At 37.6% G+C, this 15,469-nt stretch overlaps 1 protein-coding gene across 4 annotated transcripts in view; it reads left to right on the forward strand.

Moving 5' to 3' along the window:
• Positions 1-15,017, forward strand: part of LOC121897205 (anoctamin-9) — a 19,557-nt gene extending 4,540 nt beyond the window's left edge. Inside the window, exons 1-25 of one of the 4 annotated variants that reach the window (XM_042411574.1) lie at positions 981-1,929; positions 2,040-2,162; positions 2,892-2,966; positions 3,077-3,199; positions 3,314-3,450; positions 3,736-3,785; positions 3,877-3,935; positions 4,805-4,884; positions 5,783-5,917; positions 6,002-6,095; positions 6,177-6,237; positions 7,399-7,481; positions 7,588-7,692; positions 7,858-8,022; positions 8,104-8,140; positions 9,999-10,110; positions 10,458-10,515; positions 10,645-10,742; positions 10,843-11,039; positions 11,124-11,276; positions 11,424-11,571; positions 11,662-11,784; positions 12,073-12,166; positions 12,464-12,576; positions 14,078-15,017. In XM_042411574.1, the coding sequence (XP_042267508.1) occupies positions 2,142-2,162; positions 2,892-2,966; positions 3,077-3,199; positions 3,314-3,450; positions 3,736-3,785; positions 3,877-3,935; positions 4,805-4,884; positions 5,783-5,917; positions 6,002-6,095; positions 6,177-6,237; positions 7,399-7,481; positions 7,588-7,692; positions 7,858-8,022; positions 8,104-8,140; positions 9,999-10,110; positions 10,458-10,515; positions 10,645-10,742; positions 10,843-11,039; positions 11,124-11,276; positions 11,424-11,571; positions 11,662-11,784; positions 12,073-12,166; positions 12,464-12,576; positions 14,078-14,093 (2,337 nt within the window). In that variant the 5' untranslated portion in view covers positions 981-1,929; positions 2,040-2,141 and the 3' untranslated portion in view covers positions 14,094-15,017. Of the gene's footprint in view, positions 1-980; positions 2,163-2,891; positions 2,967-3,076; positions 3,200-3,313; positions 3,451-3,735; positions 3,786-3,876; positions 3,936-4,804; positions 4,885-5,782; positions 5,918-6,001; positions 6,096-6,176; positions 6,238-7,398; positions 7,482-7,587; positions 7,693-7,857; positions 8,023-8,103; positions 8,141-9,998; positions 10,111-10,457; positions 10,516-10,644; positions 10,743-10,842; positions 11,040-11,123; positions 11,277-11,423; positions 11,572-11,661; positions 11,785-12,072; positions 12,167-12,463; positions 12,577-14,077 lie in introns of those variants that run through there. The other 3 variants (XM_042411575.1, XM_042411576.1, XM_042411573.1) reach the window with 3 other exon arrangements.
• The last annotated feature ends 452 nt before the right edge of the window (positions 15,018-15,469 follow it).

Consider the following 15,469-nt stretch of genomic DNA (forward strand, 5'->3'; position numbering starts at 1 on the left):
CTCCAACCGTCCCAGCTGTAACTCTGTAAAACAACTTTTAAGATTAAGATTATAATAGATTATTCCTGTGCTTCCTGTAAGGCTGGACTTGTTTTGTAGGTTATGAAAAGAGGGAAACTGGCAGATGAAGTAAAACTGCTGAGCCAGCAACATAGAAAGCCGCTGTAACACTGTTAACCTCATAACGGAATAACCATTTATATTTGTTGAATATATAATAAACTAAGACGCCTACAGGCACTAACCATCTATAGCAGGTGAGTGTGTTTTGAACATGTACTTTTATTAATTTAGGGCAGTGGTTCTCAACCTTTTTGAGATGAGAGATGAGATGAGATGAACTTTAATATACCGAAGGGGGAAATTTGTCTTGTGCAAAAGTGTCACGCAGAGCTGCAGTAAAGCAATACATGACAATACAATAGAGGGAACAAAAACATATCTCATTAACGAGACAATGCAGTGGTGCACGAGTGCAAAAGAAGAAATTCTGCACACCACTGCAACCACGTAATACACAACAAGACATATACAGCGTAACACAAAAAGACAATGCAGTAGTGCACAATGCAAAAAAAAGTGCTGCAGCCAACGGCAATCACACAATGCATTAAAAAATCGCTAAATACTTGGTTCTCTAGACAATGATGTGGTTCATCAAAACCGACCAAACAATGCAGCAGTGCACTCAGACACCAAATAATTACATTCAGCTAGAAGAGATAAGATATTGCACAAGGTAACGTAAGTGAAACATAGAACACATTGTGAACAAATGCATAAAATCTTAACAATCATAAGACATACTACCTAGACTAAAAAATTACAGTGCCTCCTACTTCATAGAGCCTTCTTCACTGTGCTTGAGTCACTACTAAGGATAAGTTATTGCACCTAACCCACGATAAAGAAGTGAAACATAATTCAATAGATAAAATCTTAATTACAAAACACACTACCTGGCCTAAAAAAACAAAACAGTTCCTCCTTCCTTATGATACCGTCTACACTGTGCTTGAGGCACTACAACCGTGAGGGTTGAGATGGTTATTTATTAACTTGTGCAATAGAAGTTGGGACGTTTGTTTGGTGTCAAGGACTCCTAAATTGTCGCACATCAGGCCGTATCAGACCTGTATTTGATAAGATGTGGTCTCAGGGATCCCCATCTGATATTCCATAACTGTCTATACTATAGATTGGCAGATTAACAATGAATAGTGTGAAACCTATGAGTAGAATAGTCATTTTTATACATTCTTTCATTGGACTAACTTCTAGACAATGAAATAATACTGAAATTAAAATATTCCCCATTTTTCTGGGGGTCCCTGGAACCCCCTCAAGGCCCCCTGGGGGTTCCCGAAACCCAGGTTGAGAACCTCTGATTTCGGGAATGGTCTTTTGGAGTTACAAGCCAAAACTAATATCGGTCATGTATGATAAGTTTCTATTGTTGAAAATTGGCATTTATTTCATGTTGGACACTCAAGTCTCAATATTAGACTGTGAATGTCAAAGAATCTGTGTAGCATATCAACAAGATACTTTAATTTCATGACAAGTGTAGAAGTGGAGATGATAAATGTCACAGTCAGTGCTGACTGACGTGTGTAGGATGACTCAATCAGAGCCAAGTCAGTGATGGTGATTACCAGTAGCAGGTGGTCAGAGTCACAGTGTTTGCTTCCATCTAGCGGTGATAGCGATAAATGGCATATTGCTCCAATGAGGAGGAGGCAATGAAAATATGCAATGCCGTTGCACTTGCTGAGACATACCGAGATTATTAGCTCTTTTTATCTGCAGCCAGTGTAACATACAGCAGACCCTGTTTATTTGTGTGTTGTATTCACTCCCACTGTTGAATTTGAACTCGACTGAGAAAGGTGGAGGCTGTGCAGATAAATGCTGTGACACCAGCAACAGGTAGAGTCGCTTTTACATTCCTTAGCTTGTAAGACAACAACACGTTTGTTCCTAGTGGAAGTACGGAAGTTCCCTGCTGCCTGTTCAACAGCACTCATGTCGTTTTATAGTTGGGCATATCGATGAGCTGATTGAAAGGATTTTGGATCAGGCTTTTTTTCTTTCTTTTTTTTAATCCGGGAAGTCGCATCTGCATTCAGCACCTACTCATCATGCCCGTCCACAGGAGACAGGTAGGTGATTTTATTCATACAAATACACATTTATTCTAACACAGATATGTCGATACATAATGGAGCTTCTCTGAGGCCAGCTCCTATTATAAAATCTGTTGCCACAGGCCTGCTGCCTTTAATCCTGCATTTATAGATACAACACAGGCTCATTGTAGTGCTTAACATGGCTCACCCTTATACAAATCATGAGTGGGCTACATATAAATCCATTTAAGTGTTGATTAGGATTGAATAGCATACAGTTGGAACCTCCTCTGGTGTTTCAATGCTCAGATTGCATTTGTTGATCTGCCACACCTTGGCTTTTCTTGTACTGCATGTACCAGTGTGCAGACTATACTCTGTAAGTGAATAGCATTGACTGGCATGACAGGGTGAGAGTACGTCAACATGCCATGCGGTTCAATCAGGTTAACCCTCTCTAGTGACAGTCCTCCATGGTGAGTCAAGATCTCTACAGGCTTTTTTCAGCACAGTGGCATCCACTGACACACCCCCGCGTCATAGTTAGGTAGAAATCTTTTGTTCATGATGACCTTTCTGATTTTAACAAGCTTTATATTGAATATCAGCAGCATGACTAACACTAATTATCCTGCGAAACAACATTTCACTCATACTTTCTTCTATCGTTTTAAAAAAAAATTCATGATGTGCTATTTACCATTATTGTGTGGATGGTTTACAGTATTGTTGTATTATTTTTTTCATTATTATGTTGAATAGCCCAGTATTGAACTGCTGGAATTCATGGGAGTGGTGAGAGAGAACGGCAATGAACAGACATCCCTTCCTCCTGTGGTAAAAACATGTTAATCAGTCATGGCCTCATTAATACACACCACAAATAAAGGTTTACCTATATAATCCCCTAAAAAGACTGACTTTGGTGTATCATTTTTGACACACAGCTCACTCCACTATCATACGACTATGTCCTGGTTGCTAAAACAAGCGATAAGCAGGAGAGAGAGGCTTTCAAGAAGCAAACCGAATACATTGAAGAACTCAAAAAAAAGAACTTGAAAGTGACAGTAAGTGTTTAATAAAACAAACATTGTCTTTGTTTATTTTTTACAGCTTTGAACATTTGATGAAGATGATCACATGATACATTCATTCATCTTGTCTTAATGTATTCCTTTTAGAAAATTATAGATGACGATCTAGTCTTCTATGGGATTCAAGCGCCTAAAGAGATTTTCGAGAAGTACAGGTATCTACTCAAAGTGTCTGATGCCTGTAACTGGAGCTCGGATCAGAACATTGTGCCTCTCAGCACAAGGTAAAACACGTTGTCATAGCTCTCTGTTTCGTTTTAAACAATCACAGGTGCTTCACATAGCATCTGTGACTGTCTATTTACTCCATTTCATCATATCATTACAATTGTATTCTTACTTGTGCACATTATGGCTGCACATTTAAACAATACAATTTGTTTTCTAAATACATATGTGATATGGAGATGGAATCTTATTCTGCATTTTTATGAACTTTCTCTAAGACCTGCTGTTGTTTTTCATGGTTAAAAGGAGCCATAAACATGTGATACATGTCCTTGTTTCAGGATAAGGATTGTCCACTTCATCTTGAATCACACCCCTATCCGTACAGGAGGTGAGCAAGTCTTAAATACACTCCAGATCCTTCTCAGGTATCCAGACACCTGATCTTTCATGTTATTCCACTTACCGCTTAATCTTCCCAGAGGGTCTGCGGGATCTCATGAAGCTGAAGGTTTTTGAGGCAAGGTTCTGCTTGCATGAGGTAAAAATCCTAACATATATTATACATAATCTTTGTCCTTGTTCAGCATTTATGGATTATCACAAACTATTTTACAGGTTTCAATATTGTCACCATATCTGACCTGATAAGTGCTTAATTGCCAAGACTCGGACAGGAACTGCAGGTTTAAAAATTGATTGCTTTGCTTTTTGTCAAAATGAGATGATATTAATAGTGACTGATAACAGAAGACAAGTAAAAAGACACATTCCTTGTATGAGAACTAAATCAATCGTGAGTGATACTACGTCTGCCATTGTTAGAACAGATAGTGACACTATTATCAGCTGATACATCTCTGCTTCTCATGTGACCACTGAAGTGTTTTGTTTTTCTCAAGAGCGTCTTAAATTATGAAGTGAAACTTGGCAAGGGCCCTCCCAAATAATACATTGGTGCCAGAATAAGTATTTGTTCACAAAGACTTGCTGCGAGTCATAATAATGCCGTGAGTCATCCAGTGTTGGGAGTAAGTGGGGATGTGTATGTGAGCATACATTGCTACACCTCTGCATATGTGAGCGTGTACATGTGTGTTCCTCTGTTTTCTTTATACATCACAGTTATAAAAGACAACTGGAAGATGTGTCCACAAAATGAAATGAAAGAAATGAAAATTAAGATATAAATACATTTCTGAAGCGTATTCTAAATATGAGGCAGTATTGATTTTGGGTGGTTTTATTTGTATGTATCAACTAGTAAAATCTTTTAAAATTTGTAATATATTATATTTTTAGACTGTTAGTTTCTGTGTCCAGTATGACTTTATGCTGTGTTAACTGGTTTGTACAAAGCTCTTCTTCATATTGATGATTTCCTTTGATTTTTTGTGCTTCTGCTTTCAGAAAAAGAAACAGCGAGAGCTGAAGGAGAGCTGGGCTCGATGGACAGCCTGTCTCCAAGGGCAACCCATAAATGCTGTCAGGTTTGGACTGCAACACAACAACCTATTCATTACTTTCCTGCATTATTGTTTTCCATGTAATTCTACTGTGAATTGGGTTCAAGTATTAACGAGACAACAGTAAATATGTCATCCTTCACGCATGATGCAGGCATTGTTTGGACTAATTATTTAAAATTATGCTCTTAAGGCTGGTACAGATTAGAGCTGTTGCCTTTGTCCTTGGATTCACTTGTGTACAAACAGCAGAGCACAGTGCAAACGTGCGTCATGTCGACAACTGTTGCTGTTTACAATATCATATTTAACTTATAATTTATAATCGACATACGATAAACTACTACTAATTTTAAGTTTAACTGGATATGTGTAAGATTCATGTTAGTATGTTAGAGACAAAATCGTAAACTTATATTGTAGCTCTCACATTAGGCCAATCAGCGACTACAGTGACAAGATACACTCCACTCTAAGTTTTATTATAAATACCAGAAGGACAGAACAAACCCATACCTGTATAAAAACTGTACAATTTACAAATATTTTATATAAACATAAAATATTTGAATGTTTTTTTATATACAGATATTATACATGATGCTTTCACTGTATAATTTAGCCAAATCGGTGTTGGTGTAGCACCACATACTGTACCTAACCTGCCATATATAGCATGACCTATATGTCCAGGAACGGATTAAATTATCATAAATTAAGCATATGCTGTAAGAATTATGTATAGAATATGTACAAAATGGGACATAAACATTATATGTTTGTATACAGTGTTTACAAATTGTGCTTACATTGTAAATTTTACATTAAATCAAATTTTACAGAGGTAATGAAGTGCATATCACTTCCTCTGAGTTGCATCTTTTCTCTGTCATGTATGTGTGTGTTTGTGTATGTGTGTCAGGAACTACTTTGGGGAGAAGGTGGCCTTGTACTACCTGTGGCTGGGCTGGTACACGTTTCTGCTCATCCCACCTGCTCTCATTGGGGTCATTGTCTTCCTTTATGGCCTTGCTTTCTTCAACAGCTCACCACTCATGTAAGTGTTTTCACAACTTTGCAGTCGTTGTGTCATAACATGAATTATTATGTTGTAATAATTAAAGTGCTCATTGTGTTGTAGAAAGGAGGTTTGTGAGGCGAACACAGTCATGTGTCCACTCTGTGACAAGAGATGCAAAGTGTGGCAGCTCTCCGACACCTGCACATATGCGAAGGTACATCAGTGCATTTATCAGTAAAGATCTGGATGGCATACATACCTGTTGATGCTCACTGCTGGTCTTATCTGTCCACAGGTGAGCCTGCTGTTCGACAATAATGGCACAGTGCTCTTTGCGATGTTCATGGCAGTGTGGGGTGAGTTCTGTGTGTCTATATAACACTGTATATTTATGCATTTTTCTGCATGTATTTTCTATATACAGATTCCTGTTTAGGAATTGTGATTTATCACAGTCATAATTCATGCAAATACAATTTTGTTTCAAACACCATGAAAACCCATGAAATTGACACATTTTATACAATTAATAGACAATCAGTGTACAACATGTACAACCAAGTATCCTATGTGCCTCAAATTTATTTTATCTAACTGCCTGGGTGTTTTTTTATGATCACTGAGACATGCATTGCCAAGGAGATGCCACATCACTGTGAGAACCTTCTCCTCTTGGCTACTCACACCTTAATCAGTCCAGGCCATCTGGCTGTGGGGGTGGTCGAGCAGTCATCCATAAGAACGCATACAGTATAAATGTTTTCACACTCTTATTCAGCTTTTTTGTCTTTTGAGTACTTCTATGTTTTGTGGATTTTCAACTGTTTACAGTCTGTTTTCAAACCTATTCTCATATCAAATACAACCTGTAGAAAATATGGATTCAAGTTTATTAGCACAGCTGTGTGAAGAGTACAATAAACTAGAACAATCATTGCAGTCTTCAAAGAAAAAAGTGATTGCATGACTTTCTTTATCTCATCCCTCCCATACACACCTTCTCTCATAAAGAGAAAGAATGCACCGAGGTCAGAAAAGTGGATATTGCTGGACAGAATTTGAATGGAAAGTTCTCGTGATACTTGTTAAAAAACAAAAAGAAAAACAACATAAGTTTGTATTTAAGGCCCAAAAAAATTAACAACAGCTGGAACTTATATGACAAATCATATGATTTACCATCATTTACCAAGTAGCAGTTCACAGTAAAACCACAGAAGTAGGCATCAGTTCCTGAATTTCTGCTGCCAGACAAATTTCACAAACATTTTTATTACTAAACTTTCCTCGAAATTTAACCAAAGTTGTCTTACTTCCCAAAACTTAACCATAACCCTAACCCCTTGTGTATTCATATATTCAGATAAATGTAAAACTGCTACCTAATAACCCGAAAGTGGCAAAAGTTCACAGTTATCACAGTGGATCTGTGTATCAAAAACCTGTAACTCTGATTCAGTATATATAATATTCCACTGAGGCTTTATCAGCTAATTTAAATCCATGTTTCTTTACAGCAACGCTGTTTTTGGAATTCTGGAAGAGACATCGAGCTTCTTATGTGTGTGAATGGAAAGTGTCTGATTGGTGTGAGGAGGAGGTACGATCGCTTTTATATTCACATTAATTTACATCCCATTTCTTTAATTTCAGGTCAGTGCTTTTTGGAGGGGGGATTCATGACTGTATTTTTATATCATTTTTAGGAGGAACTGATCCTGGAAATTGTGAACAATGCCAACTGTGAACCCAAAAAATATAAACACTCCTATCTGCGCAGCACTTTGGTTTTGATCTGCGTTACAGTTATGGTGGGTGACTTGTGATTTTGTTGCTCTTCACATATAGTATTATAAGGATATAGTATATATATGTATATAGTTGGAGTTTAGGTTAAAATAAAAAGTTAGAAGGATGTAGTTAGGAGTTAATCCTTACAAACAGTAATGCAAATGAGTGTTTTTATGTCATCACAGATACTGGTGATCATTGGCCTGACACATGCGTTGGTGGTGTTCAGGGTGATCGCAGCAGTGCTCCTGACTGAAGGATCATGGGAGTTCCTCCGCAACCACTCCAACAGCGGAGCAATGATGCTGGGGGCCGTCTTCCATTACTTCATCATCACTGTCATGACGCGGGTACACAAGTCTCTAAACACATGTCTCTGTTTCCTTTTACTTATAGTCTTCAAGAGTGTGACCATGTCTTTGTCTTTGCAGGTCAACAGGATCGTAGCCATGAAGCTCTGTGAAATAGGTATGTTTGCTCATCGTATTTTCTATTATTTTCTATATTTTCTATTATATTGGTACCAAATTTCAAGTTTATGCTGTTACACTTACGTTTCCAGGCAGATTTAAACATCTTTTATGTACAGTTTATGTTTTTGTTTCAGAATTTAATCTGTTTCAGGATTAGATGAGCATTTATTTGAAACAGTTTTGAAGTTGTCAACAGGTGGGCAGTGAAAACAGGCAAACAAATCCAGGAGGGCTAAAGTAGGAAGGCGGGTAATCAAACAGGAAGCAGGTCAGACATAGATAACTGGCAGCAGGTTCAGGTAGGCGAGTGCTGTCTGGAACAGTACAGCAGCCTGGCAACACAGACGATATGGCCTCAAAAGAGTCAGGAAGCTGTCCTCTATACAGTGGCCCAGATCCAATGTTTCAGACTCAGACTTTGACACACATTTTTGATGTCTTCGTGTGAAATTGGCACATGCTCCATGACTCTAGTGGATGTTTTGAGCCCTTTCTTCACACTTTCTGTAAGCTTCCAATTTATGCTTTCTTGGGAGAATTACCCGCAGCTTTCTACTGTTAAAAAACGATGACAGGGGAAATAATAAATCATAAAACCACACACACACACACACACACACACACACACACACACACACACACACACACACACACACACACAAGAGCTAAGAACACAACAGCAAGCACAGTGTCTTTATTAAATGAAGGCACGACCATGTTCATGAACGGACAACAGGCTTTAGGGCTTATGGTGGACACTGGAACTGGGCCCCTTTGTTTATTCACTGGATGTGTGGTAGGTCAGGTGATCTCCAGAGGGAAACTAGAGGGAAGGCGAGGCATGACAGGAGGAAGCCTGCAGGCATTACTGTCACAGTATGGGCTGTATGAGGGGCCCTGCATTATGACTCAGTCTTGTGGCCTTGTCATGAAAAGCATTGTATGGCTGAAACTAACAATTATTTTCATCATTGATTAATCTGCCGATTATTTTCTGCCGATTAATTGTTTAGCCTAATGTTAAGAAATAGTGAAAAATTGCATTCATAATTTCTCAGAGGCAATGGTGATGTCTTCAGTTTGCTTTTATTGTCTGACGAACAGTCCAAAACTTTAAGATATTCAATTCACTGTCATGATTATGACAAAGAAAGACAGCAAATTGTCACATAAAATGTTATGCATTTTTGCTTGAAAAATGACTGAAACAATTATTTGATTATCAAAATAGTTTCAGATTAATTTAGTCGATGGACTGATCAACCTCCACCCTGGGATTCAGGATCCCCCAAAGGGTCACGTGATAAATCTAAGAGGTCAGAAGATTAATAACAAGATGATAACAAGATGCTCTAAATGAAACCATCTGAAAGGGGAACATCATTTGCTGCTTGCAATACTGCAACATGTGACAAGAGGTCACGACCAGACATGTCCTCACTTTAAAAGGTCACATGCCATAAAGGATAGCACTCGGTGATGCAGAGTATATATCTGAGCCCCTCTTCATTCAGCTGGTTGAATTGCATGGTATATTTTTGCTTTGGACCCATTAGTGAAGTAATAGACCTTTTTCACAGCATTTCACATTTTGATTTGTCTTTGCATGAACAGCATGTGTAATTAATAACATTAATGATTGTTCCAATGTGTCCAATGTGTCCCAGTCCCCAGTATATATAATATACTAAGTATAATTTAGATCATTAAGGTGTTAACACAGGTAATAATATAAAGGATGTAAACTTGAAATTCTACTGTATAAACTGGCTTCTCTCAAATGTGAAAGATTGTGCCATCCATTGGCCAAATAGTGAAATGCATGACACTGACATGATGTCTTTCTTTACCAGAGAAAACAAGATCATTTGCTGCCACAGAGAAGAGTTTCACTGTCAAGATGTTCACCTTTCAATTCTTCACCTACTTCTCCTCGCTCTTCTACGTAGCCTTTTTCCTTGGCAGGTAAGAACTTGTGGACTCCGTTAGGCTGTGTAGCCGATCAACAATATAAATGTTTATTGACTGAAGATTTTGCTGTACACATTTAAAATGTTTGTCTGATGTCAAGCATAACAGTGGAGCACAGTCTGTTACATCCAATCAATACAATAAATTAGATTTTCTATGTGTGATTCTGCATATTAATGTGGGGAAAAATATTTATGTTAAAATTGTGAAATTGATTTCAACCATATCACCCAGCTCAGTGTCAAAACCCACACAGACAAGTAACTTAAATTAATGTTCTAACCTGATGGATTTAGTTTTTTAAGACTAATAATGGCTTGTTTTTGTAACACACCTGACAGGATAAATGGCCATCCTGGTGGTTATGTGCGAATTGCAGGGAAATGGAGGTTAGAAGAAGTGAGTGAACATAGATATGTATACCAGTTACTAAATGTACATTATTTAAAGTAAATGTTGGATGAATTTTTTGTACATTAAAATATTATTACTGATTTCACTCCAAACCTTTCACCCTCCTGTGTGCAGTGTCACCCTAGTGGATGTCTCACAGACCTGTTTATCCAAATGGCGATTATAATGGTTCTCAAGCAAACCATCAGCAATGTATTTGAGTTCACTGGCCCGTAAGTATAAATCAGTTTTGTGTTAGTACATGCCCACTGTTTAATACACTTTCCAAACATGGGGTCCGAGATTGTCAAAGCTTTCTCTTCGTTGCATCAGCTGGCTCTGCAGGTGGTTGAAGAGGAGAAGAACCCAGAAGCTACAGAGGAAATGTGCCCACTGCTACCTGAAAGATGAATTAGAGACCAAACATGGAGCTGAACTGTGTGACAACTGCAAGCTTCGAGACTGGGTCAGCAACTACCGCCTCAATGACGTGGACTCCTTCAGCCTATTCAATGAGTTTCTGGAAATGGGTATGTGCTCTACAGAATGCTTTATCAGGAAAAAAACACTCAACTAATAATGTAAATAATGTTCTTTGTTCTTTATTTGTTTAGTGATCCAGTTCAGCTTTACCACCATATTTGTGGCAGCATTTCCTCTTGCTCCTCTACTGGCCCTCATTAACAATATCATTGAGATACGCTTGGATGCAATTAAGATGGTCACTCTGGAGCGCAGAATGGTTCCCAAGAAAACCAACGACATTGGTGAGGATCACTGATGATCTAAGAATAGATTTTTTTACCTCTTAATTGACATTATGGAAGTAAAATAACCTGCATGTGTCATTAACATGTCAATACTGTGCATGCTGTAAATTACTCCTGACATCAATCAATGTTGCTTTCACTCAGGTGTGTGGATAGACGTGTTGGAGGCTATTGGTGTCTTAGCCGTCATTGCAAACGGGCTGGTTATTGGTGTATCTTCGGACTTCATCCCTCGGCTGGTGTACCGTTACTACTATGGCCCATGTAGTAATGGCACAGTGACAGATATTGAGTGAGATCTCTGTCAGTCTTAATAAGAAAACGTTTATGTTCTGCCATATTGTTGTGTAACACACACTATTATTGTTGTTTTTCTGTCAAGCTGCATGGTTGGTTACATCAACAACACCCTATCCATTGCCCGATTGGATGACCAGAACATAGACAACGAGTTTGCAGCTGATCAGATGATGACTGCTAGTGGCTTGAATGTCTCTTACTGCAGGTTTGTTCTCTTTGAATCATATTTGTCTTCTACAGATGAAGAGACATTTCTCTGACATGATTCTGACATTTATGTTATGCTTCCTAATAGTTAAGAGTCAAACGTACTGATACTGCTCACAGCCGGTGTTAACTACTGCTGAGTTTTCCTGCTTTTATTTTCCTGGACTGTGTAGTCTGTGGATATAATAGAAGTCCTATGTGAATAAAGTTTGCATTTCCTCTCAAAAATAAAAAAACAACTGATAAAGGCGATAACATCAACGTACTGGTCTGTTCCTCTTCACAGCTATAAAGACTACAGGAGCAATGAGGACTACAGTCTTACCCCACAGTTCTGGCTAATTTTAGCTGTGCGCTTTGCATTTGTCATCCTGTTTGAGGTAAGTTTTAATGTTTAACATAACCAAACAAGTGACCACTCACCACTATTTCTTACAATACATTTATTTCTTTGAGCAATTTTTTATAGCACCCAACCAAACCCCAAAACCCCACAATGTTCTCCCTGCTCACCGCTTGTCTATTTTGAAACTCAATACATCACAGTTGAGTTTCAAAGGATCAACGGTGAGCTGAGCTGTGAGAAAAATTAGGGAAGGTTATTTTTAATGAAACTATATTTTCGCAGGTAGAAGAAGAGATTACATTCCTAACACTGTCCTTCTCTCTACTTGCAGCACGTTGTCGTCATATGCAAGTTCATTGCAGCCTGGTTTGTTCCGAGCGCTCCCATGCAGGTCAAGAATGACAGACTCTTTGATAAACTCAACAGACTAAAAGAGGAGCTCAGGTGAATCTCAAATAGTATGTGGTCGGACTGGCACGGTAGCTGGTCGCCAGAAGAAGTAAAAGTGAAAACTTTTCTGCAGTAACAGAAGATAACATGACATAACATGTGCCTCTTGCAATATTGTTGAAATATTGTAAAATATAAACATAAGTGACAACAGTGGTTCCCAAAGTTTTTCCATCATGCCCCAAACTACAGATTCACTGATCCAATATGCTGGATCAGTATGAACCCAGATACTGACCATGTTAGGTGGATCAAGTATCAGTTATCACTGTTCCACATTAAAAACGGTGTCTTTCTCAATGTCATTGTAAACATTCAATGTCTCTGCTGCTGGTTACTCTCAGTCACAGCGATCTAGTTTTTAGTGCCACCACAATCTCTGGACTCATGTTACCTTACATAAAAAAATATCCCAATGAATTCAGTACAGTAAGGTATGCATATTTTATATTTGATAAAAAGAGAGCGCTGGTATTAGATCTGTACTCATGTTGGCAGATAACCTCAATTGAGGTGTCAAAAACTGCAATGGGAGAAGTTGTATTGGTGTATCTCTAACCTGAACATGAACTGCATGTTTCTTCTCACACTTTTCTCATTTGTTTGTGTTTTGCAAATGAAAAATACAAATGAAACCTTCCCCATACTGAGTTTTTACACAGAAAATACAAACAACTCTCCTTCCAAACTGACAGTGAACTCGAGTACAAGATAACCAACATCATATTTTGGATTTGGCTGACGTGTTTACTTGATGAGAATCACCAGTTAAAATAAGTATCTTTGGTTTCACCAGAATTGGTATCATTGTCAATACAGGACAATAATGAGGACAAGTGACAGGGACACCACATCAACAAACAACATAATTTAAAATACGGCAATACAATAGAAAATTGTTAAATACAGAAATACTTGTGTACTATACTATAGCTGGCAAGGAATCGTATTCACAACAGATATTTTAACATGATTCCACAGGTGGAACTAATAACGTTAATAATGATTCTGTTGTAGCAATTATTTCAGTGTAATGCAGCAATTAATTATGTTATTAGACACACATGTGTTTGACAAGTGTAAATGTGCTGCGATAACGGCCGTGTACATGGGCGCCCCGGGGTCTGGGAACCACTGCATTAATATATTTGATCATTTTCATCATGACCTCCTTATTTTTTCCCACCGTAGCTTGTAGTAGTAGGATGTTAGAGTTATATTTCACGATAGATATACACAATACAGCCAGCGAGACTTGTTGACTTTTTAAAAATCAAATATTCCACTCAAATATAATGGTGCTTTAAATTTAAACTTTTAATTGAAGCAACCTAAATAACAATCCAATACAAATGATGGCAGAGTTTGTAGTTCTAATTATGTGTTTAATATATGATACATGCAACATTTTGTATGTTTTTAAGATGTGCTTTGCAGTGTTGTGAATTTCCTCGACATAGATGCTGCAACTAAGCAATCTTTTTATTTCATACAGGTCATTTGAAGCATGACAGCGTTCAAACACGTTAATGGAGCAACATTTTCCCTGAGAAGGAACATGAACCCAGTGATGCCTTGTGCATTAAAGTGTCCAGACTGACAGTGTTGAGTGAGCTTCAAAGCCATCAATTATCACTCTGAAGAGTTCAGATAAAGGGCTCTCACTCTCTTTTATTGTTTGAAGTCAGATGTTAAGTGCTGGCCAGCTGGATTCTCATATGGACGTTGAAGACAGACTTCTTTTCTTGGAGTGTACAGTAACTGATTTTACTGACCATGTCTGTCATGAGATTATTCTTATTCCTATATTATTTTAAGATTGCACTCAATATTTGTGACTTGTATGTGTGTTTTTATTGAAGGCCTCGAGATAATTTATACTGCTACTGCACATACAACACTGATTGTGTATTACTGTACGATGTTGCCTTATATCGTAAAAAGCGCTGTGATGATTGTCATTGTTGCAGGCAGACTCTTGACGGTGTCTTTTGTAAATCAGACACAAGAATGTTTTGCATTATAACATTTTATATTATTGAATAAATGAGGAAAGTGATGTCCTCTTGAAATGTCTTTTAAATTTAAGTTTGTCGATTAAAAAGAAGTGTTTAGAAGATAATTAAGAAATATTAAAACATTTTGTAGTACAGATTTATGAGTAAAAACATTTTGTGCTAGTGTATTATGCCTTTTTGCCTCAATAACAGCCACAGTTATTTGAGTGTTGTCTTCAGAGCCGCAGGTAGGCTACTATTGAGGACACCAAGGTCATCTCCTAAGTATTGTTTTGTGGAATTTGGGGGTTTAATAAATTTACATTCTGTAATTACACAAAAACACACACTGTGTCTTTTCAAGGCTGATTTTTGTATTTCTTAGACTTAATCCTGTATATTTGTAAGCACAAAATATTAAAATGTCTCTGCCAGAAATGTATGTATTCATTGCAGTTTGGAAAAGGTTGTGACACAGTTTGACCAACATATAGGTAGATACAGTTTACAGAAAATATAGTTGAACAAGTAGGCTACCACTCTTTGAGAGGGCGGCCTTTATGGAGGGTTTATAGATTGTAACTAATGGCTTTTACTAATGGTTAATAAAAAGTTCAATTTTGTTCTGATTAATGATTGCGAACTGATTTAAAAGACCTAATACTAACCATTGAAAAAGCCATTATTTGCAACTTATAAAACTTTTAGAAAGAGTGCCTTAGTGGAGTGGTACTGTTGAACTTTGTATTTAAAAATTAACACACACGTTGCACTGAAAGAATTTGGACTTCTGACCTCAGTATTTATAATATCCTGGTTGTCTAAATAAACTGTATAAACCTGTAAAAAGAAGGAAAAAAAGACAGAGAGAGAGACAGAGAGAGAGAGAG

The sequence above is a fragment of the Thunnus maccoyii genome, chromosome 5, assembly GCF_910596095.1.
Source record: "Thunnus maccoyii chromosome 5, fThuMac1.1, whole genome shotgun sequence".
In the NCBI taxonomy this organism is placed as follows: Eukaryota; Metazoa; Chordata; class Actinopteri; order Scombriformes; family Scombridae; genus Thunnus; species Thunnus maccoyii.